We start from the raw sequence: 23,829 nt of genomic DNA on the forward strand, positions 1-23,829 counted from the left end.
TCACACTGTTACTGTAATTTGTTCAAATTGTTCTGTATATAATATATTTAATTTAAAACTTTAGAAAGTGATCATCTCTGTATTTTAGCCCTATATTTTAAAAGTTAAAAGTGCTCCACTGTTGAAATAAACTGTGAAGTTTGAACTCAAAGTGCAGAGGTAAGTATTTTCTTTTCAAGCTGTTTGAATTTTAAAAGCAACTAAAAACCACCACAGAGGTCCTTCTGTATTTCTTCCAGTGACGAGTCTAATTTCACGCCTTCTGACCCTACATCCCCATCGGAAGATGCTATAGATAGAAATCCCAGTGTCTGGCAGCAAACACAATGACAGGAGGGACAGACTTCTAGGTCGGCTTGTAGCTAGAAAAAGTATTTTTCAAATCTGTACGATTAAAACTAATAAATTTTAATTAGCACGGATATGAAAGACATCTAAAAAGAAAAGTGCTGACCATTGATGGATATCAGCTGAGATAACTTTGAGGGCTGCTAATAATAACAACCCTTCATCTAACAAAGTAATTTTTAATAATGGAGATCAAACCCATCATTGAAGGTGTCTTTGTGCTGCCATCACTGAAATGATTGTAATGATCAAAATGGTGGATAAAAGTCCAGGTTAAAACTTGTTTAAAAGACCTCTGTCAGAAGGGAGTATCCTGATGGTTATTGATGAAAAGACTTTTGAGTGAAACAAATAATTTCTCTAAGAACTGTAGCAGTGACTGAAAACATCTAAAACCCCTCAGGCATGATCTGATTGGGTTGCCTGATAACAATTTTTGCCTGCTTTTTTTTTTTTTTTTACACAACACTCACAGTGTGAACTCAAATCTCTGTCTAACTCCAGTTAACTTTGAACTTACAATGTCATTCATGCTGTTCCTGTCTTTAACGGAGCCAGTAAGATCAAGAAATGAAAGAATAATCTGCAATAAAAGTCCTTAAATAAATTCTGTTGCCCTGTTTTTTTTTAAAAATCACAGTCAGTATTCACATCAAATTTATATTTACATTCAAATTTACTGCACCTAAGGCCCTGAAGTTGTTCACATCTTCAACCTTCATCTTCCAGACCCAAACTTACCTGTGTAACCACTGGGCTGCTCCTCCCCTCAATGTTGACTTTATTTATTCACATATTTGTCATTGCATTGCATTGCATTGTTGCTGAAGAATAATAAATCAGAAAGATTTTTATTTACCACAAAGCAGGTCTTAAAAAAAAAAAACACACAAAACAAAAATAACAATGTTGCCAGATATGAAAATCTCCCCCTTTTTCGTATAACTGTAAATTGACTGGCCCCGCTGCACCACGATAACCACGCGTGTTCTACCCATATGGTTTTACCATGCTGATTTAATGGTTGCTAAAGTGAATGAATGAATGAATCCAAACTCACTCAACCTGTAAAACAAGCCGTGCAGCCATTAGCCCCGCCCCCCTTCATCTTGTCCCACTAAAGCGATTTCAGCGCAGGAAGCGTCTCTTCCCCACGGCCACGGATGGCAACATGGCGACAGAGGTAAGCCCAACACTCCTAAATACGTTTAAGATTTATCTCTCAGGCTTCATTCAGCATAAATAAACGGCGTTATTATATGTCAAGACATAAAAAAATAAAGAAATAAAAATAAAAACATCAACAATACAATAACCCGGCGCGCGTGCAGTAAAACGCGGTCAATGAGGGCATCGAGCTCGTGCCACACAGGTTCCGTGTGCTTCTTTCATGCACATGGACGGACTGTCCTACATTATCCCTACAATGTCAACAGGGTTGGTCGTGTTTGTCAGTCTGAACGGAAAAGGAAAAGAGAGGAAATGAATCAGTAAATGCAGGACTTTGAAAGTCATCTGCGCATCGTGGAAACAGAAATTTCACAGAAACAGCAAATCAGCGCGAGCCCACTCCCCTCCCCTCCCCACGGCGCTACGTTAAGCTGTTTTGGTGAAAGCAGATCTGTTTTTGTCTGTTGAATGTTAATCCGCTGACAGGCCACCAAATAACCACTGATGCTACGCAGACACCAGTTCAGCACCATGGATAGAAGCCACGCCACGCAGACCCCCCCCCCCCCCCCCCCCCCCCCCCCCCACACACACACTGCCTCACCGGCCTCTTTCACAGCTGATTTTATACGTATTGATACTCGAGAATGATTTGATTAAAGCACATGTTGGTGTGATCAGGAAGAGCCGCAGCACATGGCTGTAGTTTACAATGTGTGTGTGGCTTCTGTCAGTCTGCCTCATCATGTTTCCCTTCATCGATCTGTTGTGAGCTGCAGCAAAATGTTTGTCCATTCCTGCAAGCTATCCCTCCCTGTAAGACCAGGAGGAAAGAGGGGAAATAATCTGTGTGTGTGTGTGTGTGTGTGTGGACAAGATGAAAATGTCCAGCACTGGGCTTGGCTCCAGCAGTCAACAAGGCAGAAATGATGGCAGACATGGAGCCAAAGTGTGATTGATCACCTTCTGTCTGCTGGTACTCATCATCCTACACCTCTGAATCAGCTGCTGTGTGTACACATTACAAGTTAACAGGAGCCCAGAGAGGTTCACAGAGGGATGGAAGTCTCTCTGGTGACTCGTTAAAGAGGTTTTGTTGTGTTATGTGTGTGTTTTGTCCTCTTTAGTTTCACAACCTACAGGAGCTGAGGCACAGTGCATCTCTGGCCAACAAAGTGTTCATCCAGAGGGACTACAGTGAAGGGACGGCGTGCAAGTTTCAGACAAAGTTTCCTTCTGAGCTTGAAAGCAGGGTAAGCTCAACATGCTGCAGTCTTTTATGTTGGCTTATAACTTGTCCTGTCCAGCATCATAGTGAGCAAAGTGATGGTTTGTGTTGTGGCAAAAATGTGCTTTTCCAAGGGGGAGCTAAAGGTTGATCTAATAGGAATGAAGCATTGTGGATATAAGGTTTCCCTTGACACTTGCATGTATTTGTTGTTTTTTTTTTTATTGCTGAATTACGTGTTATTGCTGGATCTAACAGAATGAACAAGGGTAGGTGGAAAATGAGAAGAGAGAATAAGCATTAGCAACCAAAAGAGATCAAACAGACAACCAGCTGCTATGCCTGTAAAGAAACTTAGCAGAAAATATCATGCAGCATCTGTAAAAAAAATCCAAGCAGAGAATCATCAGGAGCACCCTCAGAAGGCAAACATTAACAGTAACAACATAACTGTAAATATCAGGAATTTGTTTGTTCCCTCACTTTCTTTTTTCTGCCTCCATACCCAGATCTTTTACTAGTACAACTTTTAGATATGAATGTGAATCAGAGAAGATTGCTCCAAATAAACAGCTGGCGTTGTGGAAATGTTCACTGCAAAAACAGCTGACACTTCCCACCTCGATGGCTATTACAAAGCGAAGACTATTATCTGAAAACAGATGGAACAAACTTTGATTTTCGCAGTTTACAGTATGAACTAGTTGATTCACTTTGTGATGATGGTTCATTTAATTGGTTCATAACATCAAATATACACTTAAAATATGTTGTGAAAATAATTGGAACACCCCATCAAATCATGCAAGGTCCATAAAGATATGGATAGGCAAGCTTGATGTGGATGGCATTGAGTGGCCTGTACTCAAGGCCGGATTATCCAGTGGGCATTATGGGCACGGGCCCAGGGTCCCACACCCACCTGGGGCTCACGTGTGACCCACCCCCATGTAGGGCATACACCAGCAATTTGGACATGGAATAAAATGTAAATAAAAGCTAGATAGTTGCACAACAGTGTCTAGTGTGTTGCTATTTGTACCACAGGCTGAGAGATGTTCGAAATGTTGTTTCATAGTGTATAATTCACAATTTTTACAATGTTGCGATGGGAAAGGGGGCCCCTGGAACACTCTGGGCCCAGGGGCCTATGCACTTTTAATCCGGCCCTGCCTGTACTGAACCTGATAGAACACCTTTAGGGGTGAAGTAGAGAAGAAACTGTGAGCCAGGCCTTCTCATGAAACTTCAGTATTGTACCTTTTTACATTCCCATAAATACACTCTTAAACTTTGCGGAAAGCCTTCGCAGAAGAGTTGTAGTTATAGCTACAGATGGTGGGCTAACTGCTTGTTAAACCAACAGATTAAGAATGGGGTCATTTTTAATCTTTAAGGCAGATGTCCCAGTGCTTTTGGTAATATTGTGCAGTTTCACGTTACAAACTTTATAAAAATCCTTTTGAGCTAAAGATATTTCCAGGACAGCCTTTGATTCGTGCCTATTAACAACTTTTGGCAAATCAAAATTTGGTGTTTAATATTTTCCACAATGTAAAAAAAAAAACCTTTAACTGATGTCTCCACATATTTTTATCCAAATGCCACAAAAGCTGTTTAAAAAATGTCCTGGTTAACATTTAAATGCACGATTTAAATAAATGATTGGAGCAAACAGCTAATCCAAACATAAAGGTGTTCAGTGCAAATACAGTTCAAATGATGTGTGTGAAGCTTAGGGTGTGTTTGGACGTGAGCAGCTCAGTTCAGCCAGATTTGACAATGAGAAAAACAGTGTTTATCATATTAATGCTATTAATGTAAGTTATGTTTATAAGAACTGTACTATCACTAGTACACTTTAATATTACTTGCCTATGCGTATTTTCATTGACTTTTTTTGTGGGGATTTTGTGTCCCTCTGTGTCTCCAGATTGAGCGAACACTGTTTGAGGACACCGTGAAGACGCTGAATAACTACTATGCAGAGGCAGAAAAGATCGGAGGACAGTCTTACCTGGAGGGCTGCCTGGCCTGTGCAACAGCATATCTTATCTTCCTCTGCATGGAGACGCGTTACGAGAAGGTCAGACTCCTCATCTTCAGCTCCATGCATTTAGGAGATCCAGAACACAAATTTCCCATGTACTTTCTGATTTTACTTGTTCTTTCGTTGCATCAGGTGCTGAAAAAGATCGCCAAGTACATTCAGGAACAGAATGAGAAGATCTACGCTCCACGGGGTCTGCTCATCACGGACCCCATAGAGAGGGGAATGCGTGTTGTATCCTCAGTCGTCTTATACATTTGCTTTTATGATTTTTTTGTGCCCTTCACTTGCACTCAATAAGAAAAAACTGGTCCTTAACCGTAGTTTTCAGATTGAGATATCCATCTATGAAGACAGGGGTTCCAGTGGGTCCAGCTCAGGCAGCAGCTCCGTGTCCGGCAGCACTGCTCGATGACCTCATATTTTATTTATTGAGCCCCCTTGGAGAAGAACTTCGGACAATAAAACTCATTTTCCAACAGCTCATCTACCCAGACACGATGCTCACACAAAGGATCCACAAGCTTCTAATCGTTGTTTTCCTTTTCTTTTTTTTTTTTCTTTTCTTTTTTTTGTGTCTGACCTTTCATCACAAGTTTTTACTGTAGATGCTTCCAACATGCACTTTAGTAGTTTGTTGCCATGACATGAACAGGCCATCATATACAGCAGAAGTTTCTACGTGCAGCGAGAAATACTCATACTGTTCTTTTCATTTCCTTTTCTCTCTGATGTGATGGAAAAGGAGGTGCTAGAACCGAAGGGGCTTGACCAACTCTCATACCTCAACTAACGTAGCTGCACCACATGGTCCAGATCACAGCAGAGTCCTGACCAACCAGGAGACATTAGCACTGTACATTTCACACTGGAAAATGATCGTGTTATTGATCATGCTGGCTCTTGGAGAATGTTGATATATTAAGAGTGAGGACCACACATCAGTTAACCTGAAAAATGTCCAGATGGACGGTATTAGGTCACCTCGCACTCTTTTACCTCTGCTGTAAATTTCACTGTCAGTAGCAGATGAATGTTATCAGACCCATTCATGCTAAAAATGTAGCAAATCTTCCATCTTTCTCACATAAAGCCTGTATTTTATTTGTTAGACACGCAGATACCTGCACATATCTAAATACTAACCTCTTGGGTTTCACTAATCGAGACCAACGTTTCCTAAATTGTGATTATGCAAAGACTCGCTGTGCATTAAATGCAGCACTAAGAAGAAAAACGATGGGTCAAAAGTCTTCCTGAATTGTGACTGTAGTGTTTGACATACGCCAACCTTTCCTTGATTCATGGATTAACTTCCAAAGATCAGTAACTGCCAAAAACTGGCTTGCAAATGTGAATGTGATGTTTATTTTAGTGAAATTTTTGTGCAAGAACAAATTTTCGTACTGCTTGTTTGATACATATTGGAATGAGGTATGTACTGTACAACAAGTGTCAAATAAACAGTTTCATCTCCACTTTAATTATTCAGCTAATTAAATTACATGAAAAAGGGGATTCTACTTGTTTGACTTGCAGTAGTAGAAAAAGTTCTAAAGTTGAAGCTGGGTGATGAAACGCAGTGAAAAAGCTGCCCTGATTTTAATTGTCAGATTATTTATTTTATTTATTTCATCTTTATTGCAGACACATCAGTCCATATCAGCAATTTAAACAAACAAAGATAACTTACTGAATGTAATGTGACAGGGATTAAAGTACTCTTAAATCATGTTCTCTCTGGTTCCTGGTAGTACTCTGTGGTTTAGTTTGTAACATTAGTATTTAGGGGCTGCATCGTAGTCAAAAGAGGTTAAACTGACACAACGTTGTACATGCTTCCGTTTAGTAATATTTCCCAGTAGGGCATTTAACACTGGAGTACTGGCTTTGTCTGACAGGCGTCAGAGTGCCATTTGGGATAAGTGACACCTTAAGAGACGCACGTAACACTACACAGTTTTGAAATAGTTACCTGTTGTGCAGTTATCACTGCACCTCAGGAAACCGGATCCACTTGCAGATGAAAACCTGTTAATATCTGGAAGAATTTTGGCCCCTGATGGCCACTGTCTACGTACTACTGTGCATGGCGTTTGAAGTCATTTCTATGCTTGGGTTTACTACCAGGTGTTGGCAACTCTTACACACTGTACATGTAAGAAAACAGGAATACACACTGCTATGCTACAACTGCATCCTTTCACCACCATAATAATGTTAAATTAAGAACATCCTGTAATTGATGCTATCTGTTTGTCTGGATTAGAACTGGACAACAATGAACAGAACTGGATCTTGTCTGTAAAACAGCCTTGACATGACTGTGATGAGTTGGCGCAATAGAAATACTGCGGAACTGAAGTGAACAGAAATTTATTAGCAATGTTGTAAAAAAAAAAAGAAAGCAGTGTAACTAAGTTATTAAAACAAGCTAGTAACCAGAGGAAAATGTTCAGTAAGCATGTGTGGCATTTTAAAGCTGATGTGTCTGAGGTGACACCTCTGGCAGAAATGGCCGAGAGATTATAATTCATTGTAATCCACTTCAATTAGGTCTTGTCCTAAAGATCGATATCAAGAATAAAAAACTCATCGATTCTCATGTAGTTTAAATATTAAACATTCAACATTAATAAAAAGTTAAACCAAATAAAACATATTTTATGATAACCGAACATGCAGCTTCAGTGTTTAGAACAGGATATTGATTAAGTTGCACCTTCATTCAACATTTGATAGTTTGATTCCACTTTGTGTTACGGCAACATTCGTAGATTTTATTTCACCTTTCACTTCCTCTTTATATACATATTCTTTATAACCGGGAGATATTAAATCCATGAGTTTTACAATGCAAGACATTCTATTATCAGAGAAGTGAAAACAAAGATGAAAAAAAAATTACAATTCATAAAATAAATAACTTTTACTCCTGGAACTGTGCATGTAATTCACTTTGACACTTAGATGGCTAAAACCAGAGGAAATCTAATGAAGATGCAAAGATTTACACTATCTGCATGCATACTTGGCTCAACGCTGCAACAAGCTGACTCGTCCACTAAAGCTTTGATAAAATATGCAATAGATGTCTCAGTTTGCCCTCAGATGTGCAGCTAATCTTTCAAGGCAAATAGGAAACTTCCAGGCAGATCATCTGCCACTATTAGTCCTTTCATCTTAAGCTTGGTCCAGGAGTGTGATGCTAGATAAAAACTATGTCATCATTGCTGTGAAGACAACTCTCAGCTCTGACCTGCCAGTGCAAACAGCACCAGAACACACAGCATGGAAAATGTGTGATGACAGGAGTCTTCACAGGTGGACGCCGAAGAACGAATGGCATTGTAAAATGGAGCTGCGTGGATGGAGGGAGAGAACAGGAGAACAAGAAGAAACAGAGACAGGAAAAATTAGGAAAGGCAGATGAGGTGCATTCTGGGTAATAAAAGAACTCAGTATATTTAATTTGCACAAAGCTTTTCCTTTAAGATTGGCCCTTCTCAGCTCCCATAGTCAGAGCAAGTTATAAGGTAGCATATAAATTAACACCAGAAACATAAGCGTCCACGTGACAGATACAGTCTGCATCAAAAAGATAATCTGACACATGCAGCTCATTTATATGAAGAACTTTATTAACTATTTTTTAATCAAGTGCACTTAAGGCAGTAGAAATGAAATGTCAGAGAAAAAGAAAAAAACAATAAAACTACTCATAGAGTAAAACACAGAAAAGAAAGCTCATTCAAAGAACAAACAGAAACAAAAACATTCAAAGCCAAGTCTTGTGTTTCATAACAGCACGCCACAGCAAGTCTTTATGGCGTTTCATGCCAGTTTCCTCAAATACCTGTTGAAAAATAAAAATAAATTTGAAATAAAATTTTTAAATCTTCAGTAGTTTTATTTATCATTTTGTAAACAGGCTTACCTGCACAGCGGCCATTTTTGACAGTAAAACCATCACCACACTAAAAAACAAACAAACAAAAAACCCCCAAAAACATTGGTATGCAAGATAAATGTCTGGAGAGAATCTAACTTTTTACAAGATTAGAAAAAAAAGAGGCATAAAAACTACAATGTGTTGCTTCAGTTCTTCATTTAACTTACAGAGATCGCAACACACATGCTCATAATTCATGTCGTGAATCCTTGCTGTGTACCTGCGTGTCATTGGCAAGCACAGACATTTCCCCATCTCTGGGATAAGTCACTTCCACCACAGAGTTCACTTCAGCAGCCTCAAGAGCTCGAGTGAAGGTAGTACCATCTGGCCAGGAGACCTCCAGCACCTTCACGTTGTCAGTTCCTGGGAAACATTGGCGCAAAATCAATATATGAACATTCAATTCAACTCAATATTTCATTTGTCTGATAAAAGGTGGAGTATGTCAGATTTTCAATATTTTCAAAATAAATTAACTAATAAAATAACTACAATCATAATTAAATAGTTTTTTGAACATGTAGGTTCCAGTCTGTCCATATTTGATGCGTTATTAAATTACAAGTTTAATAAATGACAAATGACAAAAAGCACTTTTTTTTTTTACTGGTAAGCAAACATCTAAGAAGGGTCTTTGTCATTAATTAAACTTGTAATTTAATAACACATCAAATATGGACAGACTGGAACCTACATGCTTAAAAAAACTATCTAATTATGATTGTAGTTATTTTATTAGTTAATTTATTTTGAAAATATTGAAAAGCTTACATACTCCACCTTTAAGAGGATCTATGATCAGTAGCAACATTTTTTTTGTTAAGACTTGATAGACAGAAAAACTGCTTTTGTAGCCTTAAAAAACTTACAGTAAATGTGACTGTGAAGGACAAACTTAACAGTGCCTCTAGAGTGAGTGAAACAAAGTTCTAGTCGCTATAATATTTTCAGCAAGAAAACAAAATTTACCTTACAGCCGTAAACTGTTAGCACATCAGCTGGTTTTACTAAAATAACGTGCATACTGTGTTTTACTCACAGCAGAAACTGTGGTAACGTACACTGCTGTTTATGAGTCGCATCAGCATCTTTTACACATAAAGGAACGTACCCAAACCAAAGTGGGCAACTGGCTCCATCTCACACAGATACCCAGAGCCTCCATCAATGATGCGAGTGAGAGCGCCACTCCGACTGGTGAAGGCTGTTACCTTGGCACCGCGGGCAAAAGCACCAAACTGGGTACGGGGAATGACCCGCAGCCAGTTGTTGGACGAGCCCTGACATCAAGAATGATGAGTGAGGTTGTTGTTCAGTTAGATCACAGTTAATATTTACGCACATACATACAAACACACACATACACAGACACACACCTGCGCGACCTTGAAGACTGAGATTGGCTGCTGGGCGCTCTCCCCATGTGCCAGCAGCAGGTCCAGCAGTCCATCTCCATCTAAGTCTGTTATAGTACCACCTACCCAAAAAACACAGCAAGTGCATCACTGCAGACATCCCACAGAACACTGAACCTGTAGCTTTTATCATTTGACCAATATTTCTGTGAGAAGCTGATAATTTACCTGTTCCTCTTCCTTGTGGCTCGGCAGCATCCCCCACATCGAGCTCGTTGATTACAGGGTTTGCATTGATTCTCCTTGACACTCTGCAAACCAACAACAAGCTTCTATCAAGATCTGATTGTGTTAAACAGTTTTCTGCCATTTACAAAATATCTTATCTAGGTTTGTTTTTGCAACAGTAACTAAAAGATAACCTGAACAGCCTGTTCGGGGCGTTGCCTCTGTAGGCGATGTTGTTAAAGAAGACTTCCAGCTCCTGGTCATTATCAAAGTCAGCAGCGATGACGGTGCGAATAGGTGAGGGTTCAGCAAATCTTGGAGTAGCAATATTCTGCAAAAGACAACATTCAACTGTCAAACCACGCGTTATCAAAGCCTTTCCAGTAAATCAACTAGTTTTCTTTTCCTTACCTGGAATTTGGAGTCGCCAGTCTGCAGGTAAAGTCTGTGAGGCCCGTTCCAGTTGCCATAGACGATATCTGTCTTTCCATCACCGTTAAAGTCAGCAAGTGCTACTCCTCTGCCATGCTGATATTGGTCCTCAACACCTTTAGCATATGACATTGTGAATGCTTTCAACTTTTTCTAATAAAATTCCTTAATGAAAGACAAGTACTTTCATACAGCTTGAAGTGCAGACATCCTGCCACATTGTGATGATGTCATTTTTTACAAAATCCTGAAATGCATAAATACCAAGTTGTGGTTTCTGTAGCTCTTATGATTATTATATTGTCATAAAAAACTGCTATATGTTACACAAACCAGATGACTCAACAGGCAAATTTGTGTTGTATCATCCTTGTGGTACTTAAATTATCCTTTTTTTTTTATTTTTTACAGCAGATATGCTTCTTATATCTTTAAAAATGAATAAAAGAAAATACTTGAACAATTTAATTCTTCTGCTTGTGTGTAATCTTGTATAACTCAACTGTCTTCTATTAAAATGTGCACACTTGTTAAAAGAACTGCCCTAGCATTGGATGGGCGGAGCTACATTATCCTTTTCATAATATCTAATGCACTGATTGAGAAAAATGGTTTAAATACCTTAACAACAACAGGATGAAAAGATACATGTTAAACCAAACACTATTGACATCAAATCACTACAAAATACAGTAACAAAGTTAATTTTACATCAAAGTACACTAATTTTTTTCTATTATTTCTTTCTCACCTGCCTGACGTGCCATGTCTGTAAAAGTCCCATCTCCTTTGTTCTTGAACAGAAAATTGGGCCCATTTTCATTGTCGCAGAACACGTCAGACCTCATCGGGTTTAGGATCGGTCCAACAACCACACCACGACCACCTGAACAACATGCAAAACTATGAATGCGTCCATTCCTTATAATACAACCATAACCAGCAGCACATTGTGGTACTGCTGAACTGCTGACCTGTGAACTTGTTGACTCCGGCTTCAGCAGCAACATCCGACAGAGCAATGATTCCCTTGGACAGATCACTGGCAGACTCATCCATCTCAATGAGAGCATGAGGACCAACCCTGCCCTGGGCGTAGTTGGCCACGTAGATGGCATAACGACCTGTTCCCTACGAAACAGCAGGAGATTTCGAAGAAAGAGCACTAAGTCTCATGCAGAAATCCGAATGGGATGACATCAGATGAATCAAAATATTACTAAAATTAGTTTACTGACCTTTCTGTCCACACATGCAACTGAACGTCCAGCCATATGATTAGCAACACCACGACGTATATTGATGTCATCACTTAGCAGATCTTCATAGCGACCATTACGGAACTTGAAGAGTTTGTCTGAATAGGTTGCTCTCCCTGCATAAAAATTCTCATTTTATGAGAAAACAATCATCCTGATACCTGAAATTTGTTTGCTGAAAAGGCTGGTAATGGCACTGCTACTGTATACCTACCAGAATAGGCATTGTTTGTGTTGAGGAAGTAGATCTCCTCACGTCCATCTCCATCCACATCACAGGCAGTAACTCCAATTGCGTTTCCTGTTCGGTCCCTCAGTGCATAGAATGGTGAAGTGCTGTCATCAATAGCAATGTTTACCAGTTTGTTTTGAGTGGTGTCATATTTTAACACCAGATTGGGGCCGTTGTACCTGGGAGGGAACATCACATATGTTTAACGTTACACACAGCTTTGTATTGGATAAGTAAAAAAAAAAAAAAAAAAAAAAAAAAAAAAAATAGATCAGAAGATCTAAACACCAACCCTGCTACCACCACATCTAAGTTACCATCACCATCCACGTCCGTCACAGCCATACCATAGTTGAGTTGTGTTGGGTTGTTAGTGTTGTCAGGTGGAAGGATTGTCTGTGTTATGACCTTGAGCATGGGCCCAGAGTTCTGGGCATCGGACTGAAGCCAGAGTGTGAGCAGGAGGAGCAGCAAGCCTGAACCCCACATTGCTGCAACCTGATGAGGGCGAGAATAAAACTGTTAAAAGCATTCAAGTCAAGTTGCAGCAGAAAATGAAAGATAAAACAAAAAATTTTTAGAACACGCTTCATATTATTATTTAAGATTATTATTATTATTATAATTTTTCAATGGAAATGTGTAATTTCTTAATGGAGAACAGGACAAAAAGTACATTCTCTACAAATGACCTTTTCTGCATTTCTGTTTACCTATTAAAAGCCACATGAAAGATGCAAGACGCAATCAGTAATAAACTCTTCTAAGTCAGGTTTAGGCAACAAAAAGCTTAATAATAACTGCATGCTCGGCAGTCATCTGCAAGAATTCAGCTCAGCTACGTTCACAAAACCTTCTTACCGTGTTAGTGAATAAAGATGCAGATGATATGATTTCCCTGCGATGGTCTCCGTTTTCACTGTGCAGTTTATTTAATTCCTCTGTCCATATTACACAACTTTACAAAACAGCTTGTATAATGTGGAGAATTCCGACCAATCAGCGAACATCTGTCTGACGAGTTACAATATTGGCCAATGGGTGACCTGTATGTATGTGGGGACGTCCACGAGACACTGCTTCTTCTCCTGTTTTTTCTTTCCTGCTACTGCTAATTGCTACTAAATAGTATCTTGTATGTTAAAATGTCCGGACATGAAAAACATTAAGCTACAAGAGCTGTACTTTTCAATTAAAAAAAAATAAAAAAATAAATAAAATGTACTTTCTCCTTTTTGAGAATGGCTCCGCAAGATTACAATGAAAAACACAATTTCCCAGAAAGCTTTGCGTTGACAGACGCCTGCGTCAATTGTGCGACGAAAATCTGTTGTTAAACAAATCGTACTGGTAAGCACTGGTAAGCCGAAAGCCTACTTAACTAAAATTGCTTTTTTTTTCAATGGAAGTACATTATTATGATTAAATTAAACGATTACGTGTATTAATCCGATGTTTGTATTTGCATTTCACAATCACTACAGACCCAATTAGAGAATGTTTATTGAGCGCAATTAGTTAGCTAACTGTAGCTAAATGAATTAAGAATGTAATGATTAAAGATTGTTTTTAAATGAACTCGTGAAGGACTTGATAAAAAATAGTCTAAAAGTTAATAAGTTTTCCAAAAAGTGATACATCTGCCTCTCGTTTTGTCCAGATTTTTTATTTTTTTTTGCTAATAGTTAATCATGGAAGAGGAACAGCAAAAGGAAGACTACACTCCCAGCACGCCGACACCCACACCTCCCACCCAGTCAAAGAGGCCAAGTCAGACTTTGTACATCCCCAAACAACGACAAACAACGCCAAAAGCCAAAGTTCAGACTCAAGGAGAAGTTAAACCAAGACCTCGTTACACAGACAAGGCACGAAAAAACGCTAAAAACAGGAAGCACAAGGCTGAAGAAGCAGACAAGGCAGCACCTCCTGGAGGAGGAGGTGAAGGTGATGCACAGGACCAAGGAGTGACAGACGAGCGATTACAGGGTGCAGAAGGGGTTGTCAATGGACAGCCCGATGTAAAGAAGTTGGAAGCTGAAGCTTCAGCACAGCTGGATGCAGCTTCGCCTCTGGAAGAAAATGGGGAAGAAGACAGTTGGGACACCTTATTCAATGATGATGGAGATTGTTTGGATCCACATCTGCTTGAAGAGGTAAGAGCTTAGTCTGAATTGTGTCACAGAGCCATTGTCAACAATCGTTTTCTCTTAAAGAGCTCCCTGAAATGTATTTATAGCTTTGATGCATCAAGAGGTTGTTTTCATAAACTTGAAATAAGTTCAGTAACAATTACTCCCTCCATAATTAGTCCTTCTCTGCTATTCATCTGATCATGGTAAAATAGAGAACTAACTCCACAACCTTGGCTCTGCACAGGTCTGGAGTTCAGCTGCCTGTACTATGAAGCAAGATATATCCGAGATATCTTCCTGTGTTGAACTGCCAAGACATTGGCAATCTTGATAAAGGATACTATGAACCTGGTTATCAACTTGGTTATTAAACAAAAGGTTTTCTGATCTTGATCAGCGCACGCTTACACTAAAGAGGTGTTGTTTGCAGTCTGACCAGTCACGAACATGAAGAAACCCTGCAGAGCAGCCGACTTTACTGTGGAGGAGCAGACAATTCCTCATCTAAAATAAGAAGTATGCAAACACATCTAGCATGAGAAAAGAAACACTTTACGTCCATAAGAGAAAATCCAACCTCATCTTAATACAGATCTTAGACTGAGTTTAAATAAGTGCAGGTTACTCCTCTGCTGAGGATTTAACTTTGCCTGTTTTAATTCAGACGGGTGATCTCGAGCTACAAAAACAATACATGACAAGACAGGCAGCAGCTGGTTCTGTAAACATGGAACCCCTTTGGTCCCTGAAGCTGAGAATAAACACACTTCCTGCATTTAAACCAAAAGATTTAAGCTGGAAATGCTGGTATTTAGCTGTAGAATACATAGAAAATATAAAGAGTCTAATTTAATATAAGTATGTTTATTGTTTACACCATTTGCAAATATAAAAATAAACTATTGTTTCTATTACATCTAAATAAATAATGTATTTTATGTGACTTTTTAATGTAAAAATGTGAATGCTGCCCTTTTGCAGCATTTCAGTCAGGTGGACCAAATGAAATTATGCACTAGTTTGCTTGTAAACCAAAACTGGTGTGTACTATACAGGTTTCTATGTAATATCATCACAGAGATGCTTAATGCAGCCTGGGGTCATAAAGCAGTGCTTGCACCAGGTTGTTGCCAGGGCTAAACCTCTAAGCAGAGATGGCAAGAAAGAAAACCGTAATCATGGCCAAAATTTGGTTGGAAATGAAAAAAGTACAATTTTTTTTATTTCAAACAGCAGGCTTTGTCAGAAGCAACAGGAATTCTACATTAAAGGCGGAAAAGTTGCTTCATTGAGTCCCAGTGAGCCTGAAATACAAGAAAGTCTCTGCAGACATTGCATGTCTGAAAATGTAAAAATCTGATGCGTCAAAAATAGTTTCATATGACAAAATATTGCTTTAATTCTCTTGTTATATACACAGTCAAGCTTTGTTTAAAGCAAGAAACACATTTATACAACACCAAATGGAAGCTTATGTCCTTGTAATTGACTTTAATTCATGTTTAAAGCCCCTCATCCCTTTATTCCTTGTGCCAAAACTCTGATCTCCCATGTTTTATTGGTTCCCCTCTCCAGCTGGCTGGGAAGGAGGGTAAAAAGAAGAAGTCAATCCAGGACCCCAGGTTCGATTACTACAACATGGACAGAGACGATGAAGATGAGGACATTGACCTCACCGAGGATGAACTTTCTCATATTGTGGAGATCTATGACTTTCCTGCTGAATTCAAGACAGAAGATCTTCTCAAGTTGTTTCAGTGCAACCAGTATGTATGCATCACAGAAAAAACGTTTTCTAGATACACATTTATACAACACCAGATGCAAACTTATGTACTTGTAATTGCCTGTAATTCAAGTTCAAAGCCCCTCATCTCTTTCTAAAATCTAAAATCACGCAACTCTTCTTGTTTAGCGATTCAGGGATTTAGGAATTGTTTTGTTGCATGAAGGTGAAAAAATTCACCATTTTAAGCAGATTTGCAGGCGCCATACAGTCAAATCACAGGCACTGTAGGACATCTAAAGTTTGTTTTAGTTTTAATTGTAAGAGAGGACACAAATGACCATGGATACTTTCTCTTCTTGAGATGCCTCCTGCATTCATTTCCTGTCTAAATCACACAATTTGTTCACCTCCATTTTCATTTTTTGCTGCTTATCTGGGATTGGGTTACGGGGGCAGCAGCCTAAGCAGGGGCTCATCAAGAGGGATCTCAAGATGTTCCCAGGCCAGCCGAGAGATGTAATCCCTCAGGCATATCCTGGGTCTTCTGGGGATCTTCTCTCGCAGGGACATGCCCAGAACACCTGACCAGGGAGGCATCCAGGACCTCTTCTGGCTCCTCTCGATGTGGAGGAGCAGCGGCTCTACTCTGAGCCCCTCCCAGATAACTAAGCTTCTCTTCCTACCTCTAAGGGAGAGTCGGGCCATGCTGTGGTGGAAACTCATTTCAGTTGCTTTGTATCGGACCGTTTCACAACAATGTCATCTCAGGGCCCTTTTCCAGACACATCACTTCAAGCTAATTCATAATAAATAGCCTCGCTGAGAGAAACCAACAGATTTCACCTCCCATAGCAAGATCTATATTAGAAATAAATCAGCTGAACCAGAGTATGCAACCACATTCATCAAACCCAACAAGAGAACACACATCCTTCTGCACCCAGTTCATTTAAAAGTTCATTTTTCGAGTTTTCAGTCATTAAGTTTGTAGCTTTCAGAAAGTTTTCTCCAAAATGTATAGTTGAGATTCCTAACAATGTTTCCTTTAGTTGGTATGAAAGCATTTGTGCTGACTTTATGTATCTGCTGACTGTGTTTTCAGGCAGAGAGGCTTTGACATTCAGTGGATTGATGACACACACGCCCTCGGCCTTTTTTCCAGTCCCATAGCAGGTCAGTGAAGCTTTATCTCTCATTACTTATGAAAAGAATCAGAAGAATGTAAAAAGAAAACACTCTTAGTAATATATATATATGTATATATATATATATATATATATATATATATATATATATACATATATATATATATATATTACTATTACAGTTACATTTATTAATGAATTAGGTTGCCATAATGTTTTTAACAGCTCCTTTAAAGAAGTGAATCTGAATATTATCTGGCTATGAGCAACAAACTCTGAACAACAAGAAAGAAGCACGTATATGATGTGTTTTGGTTAAAACCTTTTTTCTCTCATCTGAGTTAATAAATTAGATCTTGACATTTTTTTTTCTTCCAGATATGTGTTTTGCTTTTAGGGTCAGACATGAAACAACATGCAATTTGTTTCTGTTTTATTCTCAGCTCGTGAAGCTCTACGATCCAAACATCCTCTTATGAAGTTAAGACCTCTATCCAAATCTTCCTCGGCTACAAAGGCCAAAGCTCGTAGCTGCTCGGGTACGAGTGCACTTGTCTCTCTCTCTTATTTGATTGTATTTTTTTTTTTCTTTTTTCCTATTATTGTGCATTTACATAAAAAGAAGCTCTCAAAAGTCATTGTACAACTACTTTTTATTGGTTACTTGTAAATAAAATCACCTTCTTATTAAATGGCCGCACTTCTATTTTTTTTTTAACTCTCCTCCAGTTAATATAATTATCTAAAGATTTCTGTATGTTGCATATGGAAACCGTGATATAATTAGCATTGTTCTGTATTATTTCCTTCTCTTGTCCACAGACTACCTCCTGCCGGCTAAAGAGAGACCTCAGACAAGTGCAGCGCTGGCTCGGAAGCTGGTCATCGGTGCTCTTGGTGTAAAAAGCAGTCTGACAAAGGAGCAGCGTGAAGCAGAGAAGAAGAAACTCCAGGAGGCCAGAGGTATATTACACACAGTTGCATGGCGCTCTGCTGTGATGATAGAAAATGTTTCTTCTCAGTGGTTTTTTTCTTCTTTGTGGATCACCAGCTGGGGGTCCACCAGTTTCTGACCAATCCTTATTTGAGGTTGGCTGCAGCTTCAACATGGATGAGTTTGATCCAGCGTGCCTTTCCAAGTTAAAAAAAAAAAAGCCCTGATAGGAGAAATGATAGACAATCTTTCCAAAAACACTTCTGGTGTTTGCATTGCTGGTTTTCTACCACAAGTGGGAGCTGTTTGCATTTGTTTCTAGAAGAAATTGGGAAGTTGTAAAGTGATGCCAAGTGAAGTCCATCCATAGCTGAGCACATCACTGCAGGTCTATAATCAGCACAGCAGTCATTTCCCTTCACAGAGGGAACATAAGTATACAGGCAGAGAAAACCACAACTGCTGTCCACTGAGCAGCCAGTCCAGGAAGTCACGGCCTTCACAAACTAAAAAAAGCTTCTTTGTTCCTAGCATAGGCACATCGCTGGGCTCTTTATGCAAGATCCCTACATGTACAGTTCACGTAAGCGCGGAAGTGCATCGTGTGCTGAAGTTTTCCTGGAAGAGATGCGTCATCTGAAGATCCATTTGCCAACAGGCTTTTTAGTCTGCTGGAGATATTCATGCAGCAATAAAAACTTAAAGAAGGCTTTTTTAAAAACTTTTATTTACATTTCCACCTTATCCTAAGATCCCAATGAAATGTGACATTATTTGGAAAAAATACTAAAGGATTACAGTAATACACCTTCTTTTTCAGGAGTGTCTTCACCCCCTCTGTTCATAGCTGACAGTTTTAAGACGTGGAGTGAGCTGCTCGCTTTTATGTTTATCTTTTGAAGAGTTGGACACTTTTTAGATATGTACCACTCTAGGCAAATATATTTTATCCTTAAGTTACACCCACTTTCGAACAAAAAGCACAAAAGAACAAACATGTACAAATCTATACATACATATTTACACAAACACATGTATGCATACACATGCATGTATATAGATTCCTTGGCTAGGGAAGGGTTTGGTCAGTGGCCTTTCTGTGTGGAGTTTGTATGTGTGGGTTCTCTCCAGGTTCTCTGGGCTTCCTCCCACCATCCAAAGACATACATGATAGGTTAATTGGTCACTCTAAATTGCCCATAGGAGTGAGTGTGAGTGTGAATGGTTGTTTGTCTCTGTGTGGCGCTGCGATGGACTGGCGAGCTGTCCAGGGTGTACCCTGCCTGTCGCCCAAAGCCAGCTGAGATAGGCTCCAGCTTCCCCGCGACCCTGAATTGGATTAAGCGGTTCAGAAAATGAATGAATGAATGAATATATATATATATATATATATATATATATATATATATATATATATATATATATATATATATATATATATATATATATATATATATATATATGCTAAACCATGTGGAAGAACGCACTGTACAACATAGGAGCTCACAACTCACAACTGTACAACTACCAGCCTGAGAATACCGGTATATAGTTATGGGTGTATTCCTGGATTTACTATAAATGGGAGGTAGAAATGTTTAATTTCCCCTCGGGGATGAATGAAGTATCTTTGATCGATTTGATTTGATAAATATCTGACAGAGTCAGAGTGCCAACAGGAAGTCAGATCAGATGACAAAGTACACGTAGAGCATTATCAGTCATTTTCATCTTTGCTGAACAATATAAGTATTGATGGGAATTTGCTGTTAATAACAAATGAAAGAAAAGCAACATTACTTTCAACTCTCCACTTCTGAAGTACAGCGAATTTAGAAGGATGTGAGGCTGTGGGTGGTGATGATGGAGTCTGATGGGACAGATCTGAACAGCTCATTAAATCGGTTGTCTTTTCAGCTGGTAGTCACTTTAGGCAACCTCATCTTCAGTCTCCTCAAGCACAGGAAACAATTTTTCCAAAATGTCTCTAAAAAATAATCAAACCAGCTTCGGTAAATGATGATCCAGTAAGTGTTGTAATTTGTTAATGTATTGAATTTCATGTGTGTGTTTATGTTTTAGAACAAAAGCGTCTGGCAGCCAAGCAGAGGGAAGATGCTTGGGAGGGGAAGTGAATGGATGCACACCTTTGTTTTTTTCCCTGTAAGACTATGTGATGCAGAAGAGGCTCAAGATTTGTTTTTCTCAACTGCTCATCCTTCCTTCGTGCACCACAATTTAATCACTGGATATTGTTTTTTTTTTTTGGCTTCCTCTTGTTACCACTGTCTCACCACTCAATGTCCAGTACCCCCCTGCAGAGTTGCACTGGATCACAACTTCCTGCTACTGTTCCCTCTCCTGTACGAAACCCATGCAGCAGCACAAGCTAACACCAAACATCCTGATTCATGATTGTGACTTCACAAACATCCTCTGTATTGTAGCACTGAGCCTCATAACTTTCACATGTATTTGCTCAAAGAAATATTTTCTGTACTGATCCAAAGACTCGTGTTTGACTTTAAATTAATTCATTTAAACGTTTTCAGAAATAAGCCATGATGATGGAGAGCATAATTATACTCTGTATGAAGATGTTGTAAAGATTTACTTCAGTTTCAGTGGTTGATTTCAGTTTTTCATTGTCAAATAACAACAAGGTTTGCAGTTTAATCCTCGGTGTAATGAGACTGTTACTAGTTTTAATTCTTCATGTCAGGCAAGATAAAATATTTAAATTAGCATTCAGTGTCCTGCTTTTTTTTTTTTAAATTTCAAGCATCTACTATTGTCCTTTTCCTGATATGAAGCTGTTCTTCCTTAGAACATAATTGAGACTTAATCAATTTTTTAAGTCAAAATGATGCATTTATCTAGAAAAAGACTTTCATTGTTGTTGTCTAAGCTAGTTACTATCCCACAGCTGTAACAGTGTTGTAATAAACAGTGTGTGTGCTTTAAAGCTTTGGAGCTACCAGCTATAGGTTTCTTTCTATGAAGATGATAAATGGACTTGTTGCTTGGTCATTTGAGAAGACATTCAGAGAGCTGGACAGTCTTGTCCTTGTTGTTTTGTAAATGAATCTGTTGAGCAAATATTTCAGTTCTAAGCAGAATGTGGGAATTTGTGGTTAAAATAAAGATTTGGCTCCATCTGTTTTGCTGATTATTACATACTGTATATTCCACTTGACATGTCTGATTCACACCTTCATCTTAGATTAGGAAAGCTGCCTTTATTTTTTTCTGGCAGCTGCAGACTGTCGCCTCCTCTGTGGTTTTGCCCACCTAACCTCAGACCAAGTGGCACTGAGACTCGTTCACCTCCTCAACCAGTAATCACACCACACTCAGCCAGCCAGCTTATAATAGAGCTGCAAATGTGCCATTTACTTTCAGGAACCTTTGTATCAACCTAAAATTTAATGTTAAATTTGGCCTTGTTAGCGTCTGACTTATAGAGGAAATGTTAACACAGAGGAATGACAGGTTGTTATGCAACCTCCAGTAAGTTATTTAACTAGATGAATTCAGATCGCCTCATAAACATCAAATAAGCTCAGTCCAGTGCTGGTGAGAGAAGCTGCTTTTGGAACCTTACTTTTTAGTTGAAGAGTGACGTAAACGCTCTGTTGCTGTGCCACGTAGCTCTTTGTGGGCTAATCTAAGGGCTGCAGCCTGGAAGAAGGTATCGTTACATGTTCTTAAAAAAACTATGGTTTTTACAGAACACTGTAAAAGATTCTCTGTTTCCAAAGATGTTTTGTACAGAAGAGTTGGTGAATTTCTGCCCTCTGAATTACTTTATAGCAATATAGTAAAGGGGATTAAAACATGCATCCTACAGCATGGGTTTCTATGTTTTTGTGTGAGAATAGAAACAGATGTGTCTCAGTAAAGGGAATGGATGGGCAGATAACAGGTTCTGATGAAGCTTGTATGGTGTCAAAATGAGAAGGTGTGTTGCGTCACGGTTAAATCTTTATTAATAAACTTGGGCATAACAAGTTTCCGCTGTATTCAACAGTTTTACACTTCATTTTACTTACTAATGGTGCAGCATTTGTTTAATTTGCTCAGTAAAAATGACATTCATTTTTAAATGTAATCAGTCTAAAAATGAGGTAAAAAAAATTACATTTTTGACCCATTCTAAGACAAAGGACGTGATCTGGTCATTTGATTTGACTTTAATGTGGTTTTATTTATTTTACTTAAAATGTTGTGAGGAATAATATTCATATTAGCATTTATTACTTATTCATTTCTGATAATCACAAACTCTATGTTTATAGCTGATGAGTAAACACTAAACTGTATGTATAAGACTTGTTTCATAAAGCTACCAGCTCTTTGTTGGTCTTATGAGCACATGGTCTCTTCTGTTGTCACAGACTCACAGACTTCCAGCGGGAAAGAGCTGCAAATGTAGACAAATTTTCACAGCCGACCTCCCTGTGTGCTGTTGTCCCCGCTTCAGCTGGGCTGCATACATAGCCTGTAGCTGCTCTTTACCATCATCGTGTGAGATCCGAGCCCTGCCCATAATCTCATGCTTTACTGCGGCTTCTAGAGGAGCTGATGTACCACAGAGCAGCCTGCTGGGAGCCTCATACACAATCATTAGATTAACAACACAAACACAAACCACTGCTGAGCAAGTGTTGGTTCCAAGTGCCAAGTGCTTAGACACACCGCACAGAAACACTGGATGATGTGGAGCAAATGAAGCACAAAGTATGGTCCAAATCAAGGAATAATGTCCCCCCACAACAAAGAAGCCTAGTAAAGGTGGCGGGGAATGGTGCGTATCCTAGCAAAACAACACTACCAGAAAACATACTGTACGTCAACTTCTCTTTTTAAAGCTTACCTCACAAACACAATGCCATTAACACCCAAAATACGTTCCTTTGCAATATTATAATCTCTAAGAATGGTAACTACTTTAATGAGAAAGATTAAGTATCATAATAACGAGAGGTGATTGATGGCATGAAACTGATGTGAATTTTTCCTTGGAGTCAGTTAAGCCAGTGTTTTTCAACCTTTTTTGAGCCAAGGCACACTTTTTATTCACTGAAAAATAACAAGGCACACCACAAATCAAAATGTTTTTTTTTTGTAAAAGTATATATTAATATAAAGTCCATCAAGTCAAAGCTTCTTAAATAGAAATCAGATAAACACTAGAAGAAAGAAATTTATTATCTTTCACTGGGGCCTGTTTGGATGAACACAGAGCTGCTTTTTAGACCAATAAGGTGAAATTGGGTAATTTCTCAGGGCACACCTGATAATCTCTCAGGGCACAGTGGTTGAAAAACAGAGTTAAGCTGAGGAAAAACAGGGTGATGGGGTGAATACAGGGGGCTTTGGTGATTGTACGAGCAGATTGGACAAATTGAAGCTTAAGTAATCGATATGGGAAGTGACAAGTGTGTCAGTAGTATGGGGGGTGAGGGAGCTGCAGGGATGATTGATGTTACGTAGAAAGAAATACGCAGACTGAGGGACTCTGCTGATGATGGACTGGAATAACAGCGTACAGTTGAGCATTAATCACAGATTCTTGACCTGAAGGGAAAACAGCGGAGCTGTCAACAGTGATGGACAAGCTGTCCAC

At 39.0% G+C, this 23,829-nt stretch overlaps 3 protein-coding genes across 4 annotated transcripts; 2 read left to right on the forward strand and 1 right to left on the reverse strand.

Moving 5' to 3' along the window:
* Positions 1 to 1,504: 1,504 nt before the first annotated feature.
* On the forward strand, positions 1,505 to 5,211 carry golga7ba (golgin A7 family, member Ba; the record flags this gene model as incomplete). Its single annotated transcript, XM_079264795.1, has 5 exons — positions 1,505 to 1,531; positions 2,646 to 2,771; positions 4,680 to 4,832; positions 4,929 to 5,030; positions 5,128 to 5,211. The coding sequence occupies exons 1-5, from the start codon at positions 1,520 to 1,522 to the stop codon at positions 5,209 to 5,211; spliced, it is 477 nt and encodes a 158-aa protein (XP_079120921.1). The 5' UTR covers positions 1,505 to 1,519.
* Positions 5,212 to 7,259: 2,048 nt separating this feature from the next.
* crtac1a (cartilage acidic protein 1a) lies at positions 7,260 to 13,229 on the reverse strand. Of its 2 annotated transcripts, none has more exons than XM_079238277.1 (14): positions 13,119 to 13,229; positions 12,550 to 12,755; positions 12,240 to 12,436; positions 12,005 to 12,141; positions 11,741 to 11,897; positions 11,518 to 11,652; positions 10,746 to 10,882; positions 10,529 to 10,665; positions 10,335 to 10,417; positions 10,128 to 10,228; positions 9,863 to 10,031; positions 8,969 to 9,114; positions 8,734 to 8,773; positions 7,260 to 8,157 (listed from the first exon to the last, which is right to left on the reverse strand). In XM_079238277.1, the coding sequence occupies exons 2-14, from the start codon at positions 12,744 to 12,746 to the stop codon at positions 8,045 to 8,047; spliced, it is 1,749 nt and encodes a 582-aa protein (XP_079094403.1). In that variant the 5' UTR covers positions 12,747 to 12,755; positions 13,119 to 13,229; the 3' UTR covers positions 7,260 to 8,044. The 2 variants fall into 2 exon arrangements, with proteins under 2 accessions (XP_079094403.1, XP_079094404.1); XM_079238278.1 differs by lacking the exon at positions 7,260 to 8,157 and adding an exon at positions 8,212 to 8,652.
* Positions 13,230 to 13,575: 346 nt separating this feature from the next.
* r3hcc1l (R3H domain and coiled-coil containing 1-like) lies at positions 13,576 to 21,319 on the forward strand. Its single transcript, XM_079264963.1, has 7 exons — positions 13,576 to 13,617; positions 13,918 to 14,413; positions 15,968 to 16,158; positions 17,224 to 17,294; positions 17,710 to 17,805; positions 18,089 to 18,229; positions 20,283 to 21,319. Exons 2-7 carry the CDS (start codon positions 13,949 to 13,951, stop codon positions 20,333 to 20,335), a joined length of 1,017 nt encoding a protein of 338 aa, XP_079121089.1. The 5' UTR covers positions 13,576 to 13,617; positions 13,918 to 13,948; the 3' UTR covers positions 20,336 to 21,319.
* The last annotated feature ends 2,510 nt before the right edge of the window (positions 21,320 to 23,829 follow it).

Source organism: Telmatherina bonti, assembly GCF_933228915.1.
Source record: "Telmatherina bonti genome assembly, chromosome: 3".
Classification (NCBI taxonomy): Eukaryota; Metazoa; Chordata; class Actinopteri; order Atheriniformes; family Telmatherinidae; genus Telmatherina; species Telmatherina bonti.

Excerpts from the sequence above, each read along its gene's own strand:
- crtac1a (XM_079238277.1), bottom strand. The coding sequence starts at position 12,746 with ATGTGGGGTTCAGGCTTGCTGCTCCTCCTGCTCACACTCTGGCTTCAG. Across the intron at positions 10,883-11,517 it reads AGACATGGCACGTCAGGCAG|GTGTTGAGGACCAATATCAG; the intron begins GTGAGAAAGAAA and ends CATATGCTAAAG. Across the intron at positions 8,158-8,733 it reads CAAAAATGGCCGCTGTGCAG|CTCCATTTTACAATGCCATT; the intron begins GTAAGCCTGTTT and ends CCATCCACGCAG.
- r3hcc1l (XM_079264963.1), top strand. The coding sequence starts at position 13,949 with ATGGAAGAGGAACAGCAAAAGGAAGACTACACTCCCAGCACGCCGACA. Across the intron at positions 17,295-17,709 it reads TTTTTCCAGTCCCATAGCAG|CTCGTGAAGCTCTACGATCC; the intron begins GTCAGTGAAGCT and ends TTTTATTCTCAG. Across the intron at positions 18,230-20,282 it reads GAAACTCCAGGAGGCCAGAG|AACAAAAGCGTCTGGCAGCC; the intron begins GTATATTACACA and ends TTTATGTTTTAG.